General features: G+C 43.3%; 1 protein-coding gene across 1 annotated transcript; it reads left to right on the forward strand.

Moving 5' to 3' along the window:
• The first annotated feature begins 590 nt into the window (after positions 1-590).
• On the forward strand, positions 591-7,656 carry klf5a (Kruppel like factor 5a). Its single transcript, XM_029521438.1, has 4 exons — positions 591-980; positions 2,042-3,179; positions 4,479-4,538; positions 7,119-7,656. The coding sequence occupies exons 1-4, from the start codon at positions 816-818 to the stop codon at positions 7,295-7,297; spliced, it is 1,542 nt and encodes a 513-aa protein (XP_029377298.1). The 5' UTR covers positions 591-815; the 3' UTR covers positions 7,298-7,656.
• The last annotated feature ends 9,928 nt before the right edge of the window (positions 7,657-17,584 follow it).

The following is a 17,584-nucleotide window of genomic DNA, read 5'->3' on the forward strand; positions in this document are numbered from 1 at the left end:
TCCAATTTTGTCCACTCTTGTTATAGCATCTCTTTTGAGATCCTCAACCGAATGCAAATGGCATTAAACCACAACAAGCCCTGAAGTATTTACAACATAGAGGTGCACTTTTTTTCCCTTTTCACTTCTAACTCCAGTATATTAGCACATTTTTTGTAATCAAATTAAATGTATTAATATACTTTAATAACAGTAATAACAATATTTAAAATAAACAGCATTAGCTCTACTTGTACCAATTGCAGCACCAAGGTAATAATTTAACTTTAATAGTCCAAATGTAACTTTGCATAGTGTTTTTGTTTTGAACATGGCTTTTCATTTTAAGATCTTAAGCTTCCTGCTGGTTAATGTGTATGCACACGTTTGTTTCTGTATGTAATTATTTATTTTTAAATAAAAGCCCTACACGGGGAGGGGGGGAAACAACCCCGTGCTGGTTTTAAAGGCAGGAAGGTGAGGTGAACCTTTGTGTCCACTTTACGACAGCGCTGATAGTGTACGGAGATGGAGCGCAGGGCGGTGGCCGTGAATGGAGGATCAAAGCCGCGCTAGGGGCTTTGTGGGCGGTGTATTTACTCTGGGCGGCTCCGCCCTACGGCCGGAGATAGAAAACTGTCTGCGGGCCGAGGAGGGATGAAACAAGTGGAAGGAGATGTAGCAGACAGGCACTCAGTGACCGGTCCACCTCTCCACCCTGTCGGCTCCATTCCTCTCCCTGGTACGCTGTAGCATCCCCCCTTTTTCTTTTTTCTTTTTCTTTGCACAACAGGACGACGAGCGTTTTGCGGCGCTGCGTCGGTCGGAAGAGCTTCATGGCCGCGACTCTGACGATGAGCGGCGGCGGGCAGGAGGATCACTTCTTTCCGCCGCAGAAGGCGGCTCTCCCCGCCGGATTCACCCTGGAGGAGTCGGCGTTGTTCGGCTTGGACTGCAAGATCGCGGACGCCGACAAGGCTGGACAAAACGACTACACACAGGTAAACCGGACACAGATCGAGCCGCCACTTTACACACGAGTGATGTATTTCATTGAATGGGCGTGGCAGACTGGTTGTACACCCAGGTTGTTGTTGTTGTTGTTGTTGTTATTGTTATTGTGGTGGCCTCCAAATTTCAGTCTTTCTGTCTATCTGCGTGATGTCGATCACCATTTGCGGTCACAGACAGCAGGCTGACACCAGCTGGACGCCGAGCCGAGCAAAACGCCTGCAGCTCATGTTTTCTATGGCAGCCAGTTGGTCACCAGTTGTTGGCCGTCCTCTTGGCGTCCCCACTCTCCCCATCATACCAAACCGACAACAACTGACTCCAGCTCCGGGACAGGGAAAAAAGGTCCCGACAACTCCGGCCCCCAGTCAGCAGGAAACTTGTGCATGCAGAGGAGAGAGAGAGAGAGAGAGAGAGAGAGAGCTCCTGTAGCAGCTGGTGGGATCAGGAGCCCCAGAAATAGCAGCCCATCCCCATGCTGCTGCTGCTGCTGCTGCTCCTCCTGATGCTGCTGCTGCAGCAGCGGACAGGGAGGCATGGGTGTTTCCCCCGGCTGCTTTCATGTTGCAGTTTCATCTTCTGCTGCAGGGCTTCTGTCAACTTTTACCCTACTTCGTCATGCCTTCAGATTCGCAGGGATATGAAGCAACAACACGATCAGGGGATTGTTTGATGCAAAGTTGTTCACCTGTTTGATCAGTGCCGGGCCGCTTCTTCATTCCGAGCTCACACTCTTGTTTTTGTTGTGGATCTGAGTCTTTATTTCTGTCAGAACGGCCTCGGCTGATGCCCCTTCGAGGCTGATAGGTTTTTGAGTTCAGCCTTGCAGGCAGAAAGGGAATGTGGCAACCGCCTATTGATGACTACTTGATAAATGTTTCAGCGGTGACTGTCCTATCAAGCTTTTCTCTTCTCAAAATAGTGACTCAGAATAGCTTCATGGTGGCTCACTAGAAACAAGTTGTTGCTGGGCGCATTTCATGTAAGCCAAGTTTGATGTAGAGCCAGAAAATGATCAATTTCTTTCTTGTGTTTGTCTCTCTGTCAACAGGCAAAGTGTGAGATGGACAGGTATCTCTCCCCGCAGCTTCTCTCCCTCCCCCCTCCTGCAGACAGCCAGCAGAAGTCTGCAGTGGATCAGTTCTTCTCTGACGATCACACCGGGGCTCCTTACACGCTCAACATGAATCTTTACCTCCCTGACGTTGCCTACCTGAGGGTGGGCTTGTGTCAGCAGGTGCGGGCCCCTCAGCACCAGAACCACACAGGTCTGACACAAATCAAAACGGAGTCCGCCTCCCCGTGTTTCTCCCCCAACTTGCACCCGCACTGCCCCAACACTACAGCCACGAGTAGCTGCAGCACATCTGGCCACGGCGGTCCTGGCGGTATTTCTATGGAAACCTCAGCCATAAACATGACGTTAACAGGGTTACCGGACTTCACCAGTGTTTTCAACCAGTCGGGCGGCAGCCAAGGCGGCGATTCGGTGCCAGAGGTTTTTGTCAAACAGGAAATGCCGTCGCAGTTCGAACAGCATACTCTCCACCACCACGACAACGGCGGCTCGCTATTTCAGCTCCTAAACTCCGGCTTGGAGCATCACCATGGTAATGGCATGGAGGCGCAACATCAGCGTCATCATCAACATCAACATCAGCATCAGCAGCAGTTACAACACACTTCCACTTCCACAATCCACGCAGCGTTCCATGATTTGCCGGTAGCTTCTTCTGCATCTCAACAGGAGCAGACTGCCAAGCCTGCCTACTGTGGCCTGGGAGCCGGGGCGTACATGCACCCTCATGTCCAGGCGCACGGCCACTTCCTCCAGCAGCAGGTGCCCTACCTGCCGCCCTCTCCGCCAAGCTCAGAGCCTGGCAGCCCTGACAGGCAGAAGGAGCTGCTCCACACCATGTCCCCTCCTCCCTCCTACGCCGCCACCATTGCCTCCAAGTTGGCAGGTAGCCCTCCCGGACACAGATCTGGCCCGGGATCAGGTGGCCTGACCCTGCCCCTCAATACGGGTCCCACACCGGTCACAGGCCAAGCTGCAGTCCTTCCCCAACCCGCTGCAACGAACCCAGCACCGGCCCCAGCCCCAGCCCAGACAACCGTGCCTGTCCGCTACAGCCGGAGGAACAACCCAGACCTGGAGAAACGACGGATCCACCACTGCGATTACCCAGGTTAGCACGGCAACACCAGCCTGCCGCTGCATGTGCACGCTAATTCTTACCACTGTTGTGTGAGTGTGTTTATTTTTGCTCTGCGCTGTGGTCAGGTGAACCTCTGGTCAGTGACAAAGGTCAGCTTCAAGAAAACCAGCTTTATTTTCAGACACTCGTTGCATATTTTTGAAATTATATGTTGTGCTTTGAATGACTGACAGGCCTGTGAGGCACAATATGTTCTACAGCCGCAGCGAAGAACACGCTGCTCTAGAATTATAATATTTTAGCAATGGAGACCATCAATCACTGTCTATCAATTAACTATCTGGTTTGGACGCTTTCTTATTACAGCTCAAATAGCTCTGGTACTCACAACCATGAGCTCTCACACATTGTTGTGGCTTTAAGGTTATGACTAGTGTGATTGTGTAATGAAGTGTGTGTGTGTGTGTGTGTGTGTTAATTACATGGTTTTCCTTAAGTTATTTGATTTTGTTTTTCCACACACACACATTTGATATGCACACTTGATATTACATGAAGTTTTTTTTTTTTTAATCTGCATTACACACACTTGGCTGTTCGATGTGCTGCTACATGTAAGATATTTAATGTCATCTAGCCTGTGGCAGAGTGTAAAATAGGTTTAAGCAGAGCCTCCTGCAGCAAGTTAGCACATGTCTAATTTTTTTTTTAAGTCAGGTGAAGCAGTTTCTGTCATCCACACAAGGACAGATTAGCCACACTGTGCACTATTTAATATTTAGTCACGATACATCAGACTCTATAATTTCCTTATTTGCTGTTAGAATAAAACAGAGGAACATCTTTGAGTTCTCTAAATAAATCAAAGTCAAGATAACCTTTCTGACATTGTTATCAAGATGATGTTCCAAAAGTTTTGTAATTCTGAACTTAAAATACCTCAAGATTGATGTCGATCTAACAGGTGTGGTCGACAGAGATTTCCTCTGTGTGAGTAGCAGCATGGTTAAGTAAATATCACATTGGAATTATAAATTCACGAAATGTAATCAGTTTTTATCACCAAATCAAATCAAATGAGCCATTTTCAACAGATTCATAAGAAGTTTTTCAAAATCAAAATTAGCGTCAGACTTGTTTTTGTTTTCCTGCAAAACAAGCGTTCACTATACATCATCCCAAACAGCCTCTGCTCCTCATTAGTGCAAATTTCTAGCATACCACCACAGCTCAGTTTATTGGGTAAATACATATCTGGCGCTTGTGAATTATTTGGATTTGGATTCAGCCTTTTTGTCTGTTTACGTTTATCTCCCTGTCTGTCGTCAGGCTGCAAGAAGGTCTACACCAAGTCGTCCCATCTGAAAGCCCATCTCAGGACTCACACGGGTAAGACATTCCACTGAATTATTGCAGCTTTTTTAAACAGGACCCATCAAAAAACTGATGCTGCCCACACGACTTGTATTTCGGTATCTGCACTGGCACCATGTTGCTGGGCAGAGTGTTGTGTTCTTGGCATGTGTGTGTAAATGTATCCTACCCCATTCCCATCCACTGCCTAATATACTATTCCATCAAAACAGGTGGAAGTGACACACTTCTGCCAGGGGATGACTCTCACACTATGTGGCCAGTGCTAGACGTGTGGTGCCATCTTTCTCTGAATCCCAGGGCTTGTCCAGACATCGATGTTTAAATGCTTTGATTCACATTTCTCGGACTAGTCAGTCTTGTTTGACACTATAAATAGATGTACTACAAAGCTCTGCCCCTACTGACACAAAATTATCTTAGATCGTTTTGTCAGTTATATCAACACTCAAATTATACAGACTTCCTTTTGTCTTGTGTTCCCTTTCATTTCTACTTTCCCTCACTCTTCTTCTTTCTTTTACAGTTGCAATACATTTGAACTATTACTCTTGGATGAGCAAAGTCAACAAACAAGCGCTTAGGTGTCGGGCCCCACCTCACCCCAGCTAACAAAACAAAGCTTCTGTTGATAACTATGCATTCCTCTCTCATCTGGATTCACACACACAAACAACTTACTCCTGTCTTTCTACAATCCCGAATCTCCTACACTCATGAATCTGAGCTGCTCACTCAGAGCATTGTTGAGGGTGAGTTCCCTTTGCATTTCAGTACTTGGGGAACTTGACACGACAATTAGATCAGGCGTCATTCACGCTGCAGGCTGATTGTGGTTATACAGTTATTACAGGGCACGATGAGAACACGGCACATAAAGAGGGATGCATCAGCAGCTTCCATGTTCTGCCTGTTTTTGTCGGTCTCACTTAGTTATTCTTTTTCATCTTTTTTTTCTCCATCGCTTTCATTCATGTAATCATCTTCTCCTCTGCTTTTGTACCACCCTCCCACCTTCCACCCTTCCTGCCCAAACCCCACCCCCCCACCAATTTCTATCTTTGTCTGTTACTCATTCTACTTCTCTTATTCAGCAGCTTGAATGCACTCACACACGCACACACACCCACACGCATGCAGACACGTCCACACACACCTGTCAGTAATCTGTATGAGATGATTCCTAATGCGTTTGTGTCCCAGTGGGAGTTCCCACTCTAATCTCCATCAACATCCATTACCCTGATTGTTTGTGTGTGTTTCTGTCTGCATGTGGACGTGGGCGCATGTGTTTGTCAGTGTATTGTGAGAACTGAGCACTCCTCTCGGGTCACGCTGACTTTTTTTTTCCTCAGTACCTCTTCATTGTCTGTCTGCTGTCATTGTGTTCAGATTCAGGTGTGTGTTTATAAGTTTGCAAACGCTTTGATGCTTAATTGATGAGCAAGTTTGCTGTCATTAATTGACAAACAAGTTTGCCCTGGTTGTTTCATGGACACCGCGGACCTGCCTGTCTTTGTCTAAAGGAACAGTTCATCCAAATGACAAAAGCAGGTGTATGGCATTATGTTTAATGTGCACAGAGCTTCTAAATATGATTTTCGGAACTGCTTTTTTTCCACAGAACAACACTGAACAATTTTCACTATATCTCTAAAGGAATTAGGCAATTACTGTTTCCACAAAGTCACATTGTTGCTAAACTATTACTTCAGCTTTGTGTAAAAAAATGAACAAACCTCCAACCAAGAACATGGTTTCTATCAGATTACTTGTCAATTTGCTTTTAAAGTGCAGTCTCATGCATTCAAGACTGTGAAAAAATGAATAAAACGAAAATATGAAAATGTACATCAGAAAGGGATGCAAATTGGACAGAGCAGAGAAAAAAAAGGAAACTTGTAGAAATGCTTGTTATGTAATGCACTCATGCTTATGAGTCATTTCTGGGTGTAAATGTCATAAATTGATAATAAGTTAATAACCAAACCCTGGACAAATAAAAACAAAATTATTGTTTTTGGAATGCAGGTCTATAAGCTGTTATAATATATAAACACCTGGAGCAGTGGGTCTGGACTGAGGTGGTGGTCAGTTGTCGTAGTTGTGGGCCTAAGACAGAGCTGGGCCTGAGTCAGACAGGTCCCATTTGTCCTCTTAAAGTGCCTGTGGCTGGAGCTCGTGGTTAACAAAACTATATTTCATCTGTCAAAGGAACACACTCAGGAGGCAAGGCAGACATTTGTAAGTAGTCGTCCGTGGGAAACTTGTGCAGTGTTACTGCTTGACTGCGTGATGAAAGCCTGTGACAGCGGTATGACTGTATGCGCTGTCAGACAACTGGATTTTTCTGTCAAGCCTGTTCTCCCAGTTCCTTCACCCAACTGTCTGAATCACATCACACACGGGGAGTTAGCAGCTGTTTTTTAAGTAATCAGGTCTATCAGGATCTATAATCACGAATTGACGGTCTCTACTTTGTCATAGAGTGATAGAGATAATGTGATAGAGCAAAAGGTCCAGCTCAATGCCAGATTTTTCAGAGAATTGCAGCACTGCACTCATCCAGACTTTTCCTTCCCTCCCCCTTGGCAGGTGAGAAGCCGTACAGGTGCACGTGGGACAGCTGCGACTGGCGTTTTGCTCGTTCGGATGAGCTGACGCGTCATTATCGGAAGCACACCGGCGCCAAGCCCTTCCAGTGCGCCGTCTGCTCGCGCGCCTTTTCCCGATCCGACCACCTCGCCCTGCACATGAAGAGACACCAGAACTAGCAGCATTTGCACACACACACACACACACACACACACACACACACACACACACAAGCACTATCTTGACAGACATTGAGCACTCACTCCATCTCCCACAACTACAATCTGCCTGATGCAGAGCTTTTACTGACACCACAGCTCCTCCTGGTGCTGCTATCATGTGCTAAAACAGTACGATAGCCTAACAAATGTGTTGCTCTTAACCCAGTGTGGAACAGTCTGGAGGTTGTAAATTAGAAAGATAATGACCGGTTGAAGCTCCTGGTCCTTTAACCTCCAAATGTACTTGGTATAGATTTCTTTGGATAAAAACAAAGAAGAAAAACAATTAGTAATTAAAAAAAAAAAAAAAAAAAAAAGGTCACTCCAAGAGGACACTCTAAATGGGTCTCCAGTCTGTTTGGACTTTGTGTGACTGGAGTTAAAGCACTTACCACTCAAAACTTGTACATCTTCTTTCTGTTCTAACATAGAACTGGCTTCATATAATTGTTTGTTGTTGGTTGTTTTTTGTTTTGTTTTTGTTTTTTTTATAAATGAGAAGCTTTTGTTTGCAAAACTAGTCAAACCAAATCCTTGTTTACGCGGAGGTTTGTTAGTTTATTTGTATAACTGGAAGATCCAGATTTAATTTTTTACCAAATCATTTGGTTTGCACTAGAACTGGTAATCTCAGTCTGAGCCTCTTAGGCACACACATCTCATTCACTACTGGAACGATTATTATCACTACTGGACTGAATCTCAGAAATCATTGCTGTTCAGATATTAAAAATTGAAGGCATTTATACTCCGGAGAGAGGGAAGATAGTGCAGGGGAGGGGGGGAGGGGGCGGGGGGTGAGGGAGGGGTGCAGATGGAGAGACAGAAAGATTTTAGATTTTAGAGAGTGTAGAACTGAAGACGACCGAGGAGCAGAGGGAGGTGGATGGCTGCTAAAGAGCAATTAGATGATGAATTATTCAGATAGTCTTTTGATGGATTCCCAGCTGGAGAAGTGTAATCAGAACCCATAGACATGTCCTAGAAGTCATTCAGTTTAACAGAATTGACTGTATTGGATGTGCGAGCTTGAATTAAGCGTCTTCAGAATACAATTACTGTATATCTATTCTTTGGACTGTTTTAACCAAAGTGTCATCCTCATCATCAAAACCTTATTAAGTGCCTCCTCTGGTTTATGTGTTTTCTTTCAGTGGTAGCAGAGCTGTGATTGGCGTAGACAGTCCTTTTAAACACACGCAGTGCTGTTTTTGTTTCTTAATCTATTCAATCTCGACACCCAGGTTGAAAAGGAAATGCATTTTAAATTACAAAAGTAACCATCATTCATTGTAATTGAACAGCTCAGCTCAGGCCACTTCGCTGACATCCTGACATTATATTTTGTTTTTTGTTTTGTTTTTTTGTCTTTTAACTAAAGTGAGTCAGTCTTTTTTTCTGAGGATTTTCACTCTCCCTTTCAACTGTGTACTAACTTGCAATGCAGCTCTATCAGTCAATCAGACGTGGACGTGGTGTTTTGTTAAAGGGCAGGTTCTTACTATTCATCAGTACCTTCTAAGAAAAATACTGACATACCCGTGTGCAGATTACTAGTAACCGGTCGCTGGTGTTTTCTCTTGTCCTCACTGACTACACAGAGACTCTGAAGTCTAGCTGGAGATAATATAAGGCCTCATCTTTCTACCTTTCAAAGGTCATGATGTGAATTCCCCACTTTGTGCTGAAGAATGAGACAAAGAGGGAATTTCTTCTTTTCCTTAACTGACAGCAACTCTTGGGACTTACCTAACTGAGTTTGCATTGAAATCAGGCCCCTTGTGGACATGAGAAAAGATGTTTTGAGACAGATTTGATTTGGGGGGGGGGGGGGGAGTGAACCTCTCCTTTAATGCACACGTCTTTGCCCATTTTGGTGGTGTGGTTTATCCCGAACTTACAACTGTATTTGTTCATTCACTGCAGGTAGCGTTAAGATAATATAGCACTGTAATGTATCTCGGTAAATCTATTTATTTGTTTGTGTAGAAGTGGGGGTTGTACCAGATCACCCGTCTTTTTCCCCAGCAAAAATGCCTTAATGTAAATATATGCACTGTAAATAACTTGATTTTTTTTTTATTTGTTTATTGTTTTTCCTCTTTTGTTATTATTTTGTAAGCAAAAGGGCAAAAAGAGGAAAAAGCCCCACATCCAAAAAATATTGAACCTTTCTTTTTATTTTCTTGTCAAAGATATTTTGATGCCATTGTTTTATATAATATTGTCCTTCCAACAACTTATTTTATAAACCTTTTTCTTTTGTTTTGTTTTTCTTCCGTGGTAAACGTTCCAAAGACAAAAGTTGTTTTTCTTCAACTGTGTGAAGCCGATCCTAATAAAGTCAACTGACACTTTTACACATCTGCTCTTGTCCTGATGTTAATGGTGACAATGACTTGATTTCACTCAGAGGCACATGGTACATTTAGTTTAGTTTTTTTTTTTAATGTCCATGCATTTTATATCAAAGGGTGTTTTGACGAGAGTGAGCCATGCTGTGCAGATAGAGAGCGCAGCATCTGCGGGGCTTCGTCAAGGCCCAGATGAAACAAATGAGACAAAACCAGACTTAATCTTTTAAAATGTAAACAGGGTCTTTTTTGTTGAATCACTGATCCTCTGTGTTGAGGATTTTCTGCGGTAGATCCAACATACTTAAAAGTTCAGCTGTGGGCAAAAGGAGATAAGAAGGGAAGATGTGGAGAGGGAGGTGAAGCGCTCTTGCCCAGGACCTGCAAGTAACCTGCAGCACCCTTGCTGATCTACAAACAATAGTCCTTTGATATCCCAGCAAGAGACAATGGACAAGAAAATAAATTTGACCACCACTCGGGGACAGGAGGGGAATCCCCCTGCATTGAAATGGACGTGCAAACACACGCACGCACCATATGTTCTTGGTTTAAGTCATAAATGTGACCCTGGGTCTCTGTTGTAATCTACCTCAGATGTCAGAAAAGAGGGAGGTGGAGGGGAGAGAGTGAAAGAAGTGAAATGCAGAACAATCTAAACACAAGAATCTCTGGGGGGACCCAATCAACCACTTCCGTCCTCCTACATCTCCTCTTGCTCTCCTCCTCCTCCAGTCTTCTTATTTAATTTCATTTTTTTCTCTCTTTGTCTTTCCATGCACCATATCCCCCCTCTCCCTGCCTGCCTCCTTACCTCCCCCCCCCCCCCCCCCCTCCTCCACCTCCTCTTCCTCCTCCTCCTCCTCCTCTTTCCCGGTGGAAAGTATTGTATGAAAGTCCAGGGGTGCTGCTCTGTGGGTCAGAGTGGAGGCTGTTCTCATAACCTGCCTCGCTCCTCATCTTTTCCCCTTATTTAATTATGCACCTTGTCTCCCTTTAGCCGTCTCTGCTCCATCTTCTCCGTCTCCGAAAACTCAGCAGAATGTTTCCATTTCAGTGGCTCATCTTTCTTTTCTTATCTTCTTTCTGTCTTTGTCTCTGTTTCTCTCTCTCTTGCTCTTTCTCACACATACACGTCAAGTTGTCCAAATTCCACAGTATGAGTGTGTGACATGCAGCATTGTTGTGTGTGAATACAAACTTAGGATACATGTTACACACATGCACACACACATATACATAGCAGCGATGAGTGAGTAAGAGCTACCGGTTCATGTTTGGGATCAACTAAATTAATGTCACACATCTGGAAGAAGGCTCCTGCCTGCTCCACCCTCTGCTGTGCTGCGTTGGTGTAATTCCCAGTTTCCCTTTGTGTGTGCATGCGTGTGTGTGTGTGTGTGAACGTAGGTGTAATGTTTCCAGTGCTCCTCTCTTGGAACAGACCACCCACTCAGAAGACCAATAGAATGACCACAGGGAGCCCGGACACACACACATACACAACACACAGATCGGCCTCCAAAGTCAACCCTTCCCAATATTCTCAGAATAGAACATGTTGTTATCAGAGATTGAACAGATACCAGAACAGCTGACACGCTATCACAAAGTTAAAGATAATATCAGAAATCGAGGAGGGTTTCATTTCAAGACGCTACGTTAATTCTAAAAAATGTTGCCTCAGGTGAACTGCTTGTTGAATTGGTGGAGTGTATCTGAGCCTCATCATAGATAATATATAAACTGCTTTACAGCCCACTGTGAGTCCTACTTTACAGAAGCTGCTGAACCAAGGTGCCAAGATGAAGCTGAAAAATTAAGATGACAATCAGCGGCAGTTCCCGGAGAGGCCATTTGCTCGACTCCAAAAAGTGAGTGAATCTCCAGTTGCCCAACTGTACGACAGAAGTAAAAAAAAAAATAAAAATCTCAATAGCAAGTTTCATCATAGTTGTTTGAAGGATTAATTTTTTGTATAATTCCTCCAATTACATTTTATATAGGCTTTTAAAGGTGTGCTGCTTTGAGTGACAGGTGGGTGAGTCTATATTTACCAAAAACCAGTACGCACAAGAACCTGTCTCCACAAACACCCCCATAATGTGCCCATTTTTGGATTAGTCACAATTTGAGTGGCGTTGGACTCAGACAAGCAGGCGGCAGAGGAGCAGTACACTCCGAGCTTCAATCAGCGATGCCATTTTCATTTACATCATTGTGAAATGCACTCATAATGGCACCTACCCATGGTGCCCTTTTCTCTGGAGGAGCACTGTCTGAACCAGTGGAGTTATGGGCAGCTGTGGTTCAGCAGGTAGGACGGTCTCTTCCTTAGGAAAAACGCTGATGAGCTCTGCATGGTGAAGTCATCAGGGTGTGTGACTTGGTGAATCAGAGACAAAAAGTGGAGCGTTTTAGAACTTAAAAGTTCAACGTTATTCGATCCCATTTTGTTGTTTCACACTTCTCAGCATATTTACTGAAACAAAAATGAATACGCAACTGGAAAAAATGAAAATGTATTCATTTGTGTTAAAATGATCCCAAATGAAATAGCACACAGCTACGTTTGGGTCACATTTTATTCCCAGATAGGAATATAGCCTCATTGCTCTGTAGCAACATTTTTTATATATATATATTTAGTTGTTCAAAATGGTCAGTGGTCACTAATTAATTGTTATCCAAGTTTTGTAGGTAGAATGAGCAAAATCATAAGTCAGCTTACAGCTATAAAATCTAAATTTGAATATTTTACATTCATTATTGCATTAATCATGCTGCTGCTCCAGCTGCGGTGTTGACTGATTAGTATAGATAACTGGAATGATTAGTTGAAGCAAAGTTAACACCAGAGGAGGAGGAGGAGGAGGAGGAGGGTGGGGGCTGTATTAAAGGAGGCTGACCTCTCTCTGACATCAACATTATCATGTGGAAGTCACAGCTGACAATCAATAAAAAATCAGCAATACCTCGCTGAAAAATGTATGCTAGATTAAAAAGAGTCAGCAGGCATTTTTCTTAATGGCTTTGGTGATTTCGTAATTTCCTATTAAAAAAGAAAAGCAAAAAACAAAACTACTGACGCAGGCAGCCAAATGCCTTTAAGTAGTTTCAGCTGGGGCTCTGAAGTGTTAAGTCTTGTTTTCTTTACACTCACAAGTTGTTTCATTTGAATACTTTATCAACTCAAGTTGACATTTTTGTCAGCGCCCCACCATGTGAAAGAAAACGATGCTGTATCAGCTGTCAAGGAGTTTCAACATCATTCCATGATGACTATTGAGAAAAAGATGACAAATCCTGTAAACCATAAAACGGTGTGATGGTGTTAGATCAACACAGTCTCCCATAAAGAACTATTCATTTATGTTTCTGACAGTAATTCAACTACTTAGTCACACACTTGCAGAAATCTGTCACCTTAAGCTCAGCTAGAGTGCACTAATTCCCTGGGTGGGTTCAAAGGACCAACCCATTAGACTTCCCTCGTATCAGACGAGTGACTTTGCACCTGTTAAACACTCAGGGTGGCACCCTGTGTGCCTTCAGAGGGTACAACAAAACCCTTTTGCCTTTGCACTTGAAGTGCAGAAGTGGAGGGCCTTTCTGTGAGTTCTAATCATGAGCTGTGAAAACAGAGGAGGCTCTGCAGGTCGCACATATCTCCCGTAAACTTACACTTCATCAAGGCTGTTTACTCACCATCCACTCCTCAGCCGGTCAACCATCCTGACCAAACAGCTGATAGTTTCCTCTTGTTTCCTCACATGGTGTATGCTCTTTTAGACTGGAGGTGATGGAGCGCATGTCATCACTGTTTGGTTGAGCAGATTGTATTGTTGCCAGAAACTCTCTGATTCAGTGGAGCATGACAGTGTGCTGTGGTACATATGAAGCTTTAACTAAGTCAGCTCATATCCCCACAGAGAAATATAGACCGTCACGTAACCCTCTGCAGATTTTTCTTTGACAATGTTTCATGTCTGTTGATAATGAAAAAACAAGTAACATATGCAGAGAAACGGTTTTCTAATGCCACACACGATCCTTTCTTTCTTTCAAGAATGAATCAGTACTTTTTTTTCTGGTTACATTTTAAAACTTAAGTCTTCTTTTCTGTGTTGAACTTCGCTCATCTCTCTTTTTCTATACTTCTCCTGCTCAAGCGCAAATCACATCGGCGTGTGCTAATAGCTCATTTAACCTGAAAATACTGTATATCTACATTTGTTAACTGCACCACATTGCAATGTCACAGCTTGTAGAAAATCACAGTGTATAAAAATTTGCTTTTGCCCTTCAACCATATATTAGTCACAAGGATTTATGTTCATGCTATTTTGGTTTGAAAGTATGAAACAGCGAAGTTGCCAGTGCAGTGCCACATGTGGCTCTGTTTAATCTTGAAAGCTGACTGTGTTCTGACTCCATATAGCAACACCATGCCCACATCAGCTCCTCATTTGATGAAGCAAAAATATGTCATCAGATATTGCAACGTGCAAAGCATCAAATGTTTATAAATGGGAGTGAGTGAGAGCCACAGAAGACCCCGCGCTGACTGAGGGAAATTACATGCAGGAGAAGGTCAATGACTCGTCACTCAATGTGCTCAATGGGCTGATGTGTGCGATTGTGCTGTCTAGTGTTACTGTCTCAGGTTGAAGAATCAGTTTTCTCTGTTTCAGTTTAAATCTCTGCGGTGAATCTGTTAGTTCTTGTCATAACAAAAACCCACAGCAAATTCGTTGATAAAATACAATGGTGTCATTGTTTCTTCTTCTTTTCTTTTCTTTTCTTTTTTTTTTTAATATATTAAACTGATCACTCATTCTTTGGAAGACAAACTTAATTCCACAATTTAAAGTCCCAATGCGACAACACTGTTGAGACTATCTGACATTTATAATTTCATGTGTTTTGAGTTAAACCATATTTTTTTAAGGCAGGACGTAAACAGGCATTATTCACAACCGTGAACAAAAGAGATATCAGTGGGGAAACAAATGTAGTTTTATGTTATGGGAGAGTTGAAGGGTCAAATAAAAAGTGATGCTTTTATTGCTGGGAGTTACTAATGCGCACCAATAATGAGCCAGTGTTTCCCAGGAGGTGGAGAGCAATGACTGTTCAACAAAAAAAAAATACATTTATCACTTAATACACTCATCTGATTTCATTTTGATTACAGAGTTCAACAGAAAATGTGATTTTAATGTGAAAGCAACCAATGTGAGTTTTTTTTTTACTTTCATTTGCTTTAGCAGTCGTTTTTTGAGTGCAAAAAAAAAAAAAGAAAATTACAACAAAGAACTCAAGACACTCAGATTTGAATTGTGTTTATCGTGAATGTTGAGGTCACGTGAAAAGGCTTAGATCACAGAAATGCGCCAATGTCAGCCAGGGCACTTTGCCATGGCTCAAGTCATATCATGTCAGATTCTGACCCGTTCTTCCTGTCTTACAGCCAAACACACACAAACTTTCATAAGTTAGAAGATGAACTGAGTTGACGTGTGTGCCTGTGTGTGTTCGCCCTGTGATCAACAGAACTTCAGTACTTGTGGCTATTCAATCAAAGCTTTTATTGTCGTTTCTAAAGGTGTGAAAAGAATGAAATATCTTGCAGGTGATTGCCTTCTTTGTGGAACATTCACAGTATTTTCCTTTTGTCACAGTTATAATATGTAACAGGAAATTCATCCACGTTTTGGGCTCTGAGGAGGTTTGTGAGTGTTTTCCTGCAGTCAGGCCGGTGACAGACCTGCCGATGGTGACCTGGTCCTCCGGGGACGAGTCTCTGTGTCGCTCTGGAGTCAGAATAAAAAGAGGTTCATGATGTCGATCGTATAAATCCTAATGTGTCCACTGAGTGTGGACTTTGCTTGGAAGAGATCGGCTGATTTAAAACAGCAGTGTTAAGGAACAAAAAGTCAGACTGAGATTCTGAAGGAAGATTGAGAAGAAGGAAAGAAAGAAGAAAGTTACAACCGAGCTCTTAACATTCCCGACACATCAACATCATCGTTTTTAAAATCCCTGCGCTCACACTTTGTAATTCTCAGCTCTGGCCTGGAGCAATATTTGCCATGTGAGGAAGAGATGCACACACTGACACACTTGTTATCCAGGAGCTGTCTAGTTTACCACCTAAGGCCGTGTGAGGCAACATATGGGGAGAAATGGATGCTCCGTGTTCAGTCCAGTGGTCCATGAAATCAGTTCCACAAGTTAAAATGAAATCGACTGAAAATCAAAAAAGCACGAAAGAGACATTTTACCTGCAGAATGTACAGTACACACATGCACACACGGCAGACATGTAGTCTCTTGCAGCTAAAGGATAAGCACATAATTCTCTACATAAATAGATGTTAGGTAATGCTTGTCCTAACCTGTCTGACCAGATACTAACCTGTGTACATAATATTAATCTGTGCATGTGTGTGTGCGTGTGTGCGTGAGTGCAATTTTTTCTTTTGTGGGTGGACAACCATGGCAGATTTGCTTCATGAAAAGAATCGGCCTCTCTCTTCCCCTTCTCATTACCGCCCCACACCTCCCTCCTCCTTCTTCCGATGAGATAAAACATTATCCTATTTATATGACGAAGGCCCCTCTCATGCCTGAATCCCCCTGCCGCAGCCAAAATATCCCCTAACACCTACACACAGTCACTAAACACATGGCTTAGACACACACACACAGACGTAAAGAGGCAAAGAATCACATGTCCCCTAACTCGCAGCCCCCTCCTCCCTCCCTCCTTTTTCTTCCTCCTTTCTTCTTTGGCAGCTGTGCGTCATTTTAACTGTGCTCTATGAAACCTGGTATTCATAACTGCTGGTCATGATTCCACCCTCGAGTCCTACTAACTTCATAATGGTAATAGTTTAATCTGTATGGTCGTGACCCTGTCCTGTTGTTTAGATGTGACCTGAGTGGGAGAAAAGAGGCTCCCTCAGCACACACACACACACACACACACACACGCACAGTAACAGCTGGGAGCCATTGTCTCTATGAGAAAGCAACAGCGAATATGGTTTTCTCTATCTATCTATCTATCTATCTATCTATCTATCTGTCCAGCCTTAGGCAGAGAAAAGATGGTGAGTCATGGCTGAGCAACCACCAGGAAATATGACAGAGAAGTGTGAGATCCCCTCACACACATGCCAGCTGACCCAAAAAAACCTACATGCCGTCTACTGGGAGTTTTTCCGCACCGTTGTGCGAAGGGGAGCTCGTCATTATTGAGGGCTAATTAGCATTTTCCCAGCAGCCCCGTGCAGAAAGCAGGTTCCCGTGAAACCTGAAGAACGTGCCTGCAAAACCGTATTTCATGTCTAAAACAATTGCTTGACGTTTTCCAAACAACTGTTCTCCAGGCACGTGTGGTGGTGTGGTTGCGACAGGGCTGCAGCCTGAGTGAAAAGAAATGTACAGACTGACATTAATCACTGTATGTCTTTCATGTGAGCTAAATGATTGAGTACAATGATGCGTCTTCCCAAGTAAAACCATAAATATTATCATTACTCATGCATGTACTCACGCTTACACCACTGATTACAGCATAAATCATAAATAAGAGGTGTGCGTGTGTATGTTATAGGGCTTCACTGAATGAGTGTGGGTTGAGAATGTCATAACCTTGCACACATAGGATGGGTGGAGACTCCAGACGTTGTGGAGACAGAGGTTATAAACTTGGGAAAGACTTGGGTAATTTTTACAATACTTGGGTAAACCATATATCTGAATGTTGTTTACGTTGTGGAGTGCGTCAGGTTGTAAACCTGTGGGTCATATTTATCACATTTTACATGGCAAATAATGATTAACTGAGGGCCAGCGTGACGGGCAAACACAAACACATGAA

The sequence above is a fragment of the Echeneis naucrates genome, chromosome 15, assembly GCF_900963305.1.
Source record: "Echeneis naucrates chromosome 15, fEcheNa1.1, whole genome shotgun sequence".
NCBI lineage: Eukaryota > Metazoa > Chordata > Actinopteri > Carangiformes > Echeneidae > Echeneis > Echeneis naucrates.

Excerpts from the sequence above, each read along its gene's own strand:
- klf5a (XM_029521438.1), top strand. The coding sequence starts at position 816 with ATGGCCGCGACTCTGACGATGAGCGGCGGCGGGCAGGAGGATCACTTC. Across the intron at positions 3,180-4,478 it reads CCACCACTGCGATTACCCAG|GCTGCAAGAAGGTCTACACC; the intron begins GTTAGCACGGCA and ends GTCTGTCGTCAG. Across the intron at positions 4,539-7,118 it reads CCATCTCAGGACTCACACGG|GTGAGAAGCCGTACAGGTGC; the intron begins GTAAGACATTCC and ends CCCCCTTGGCAG.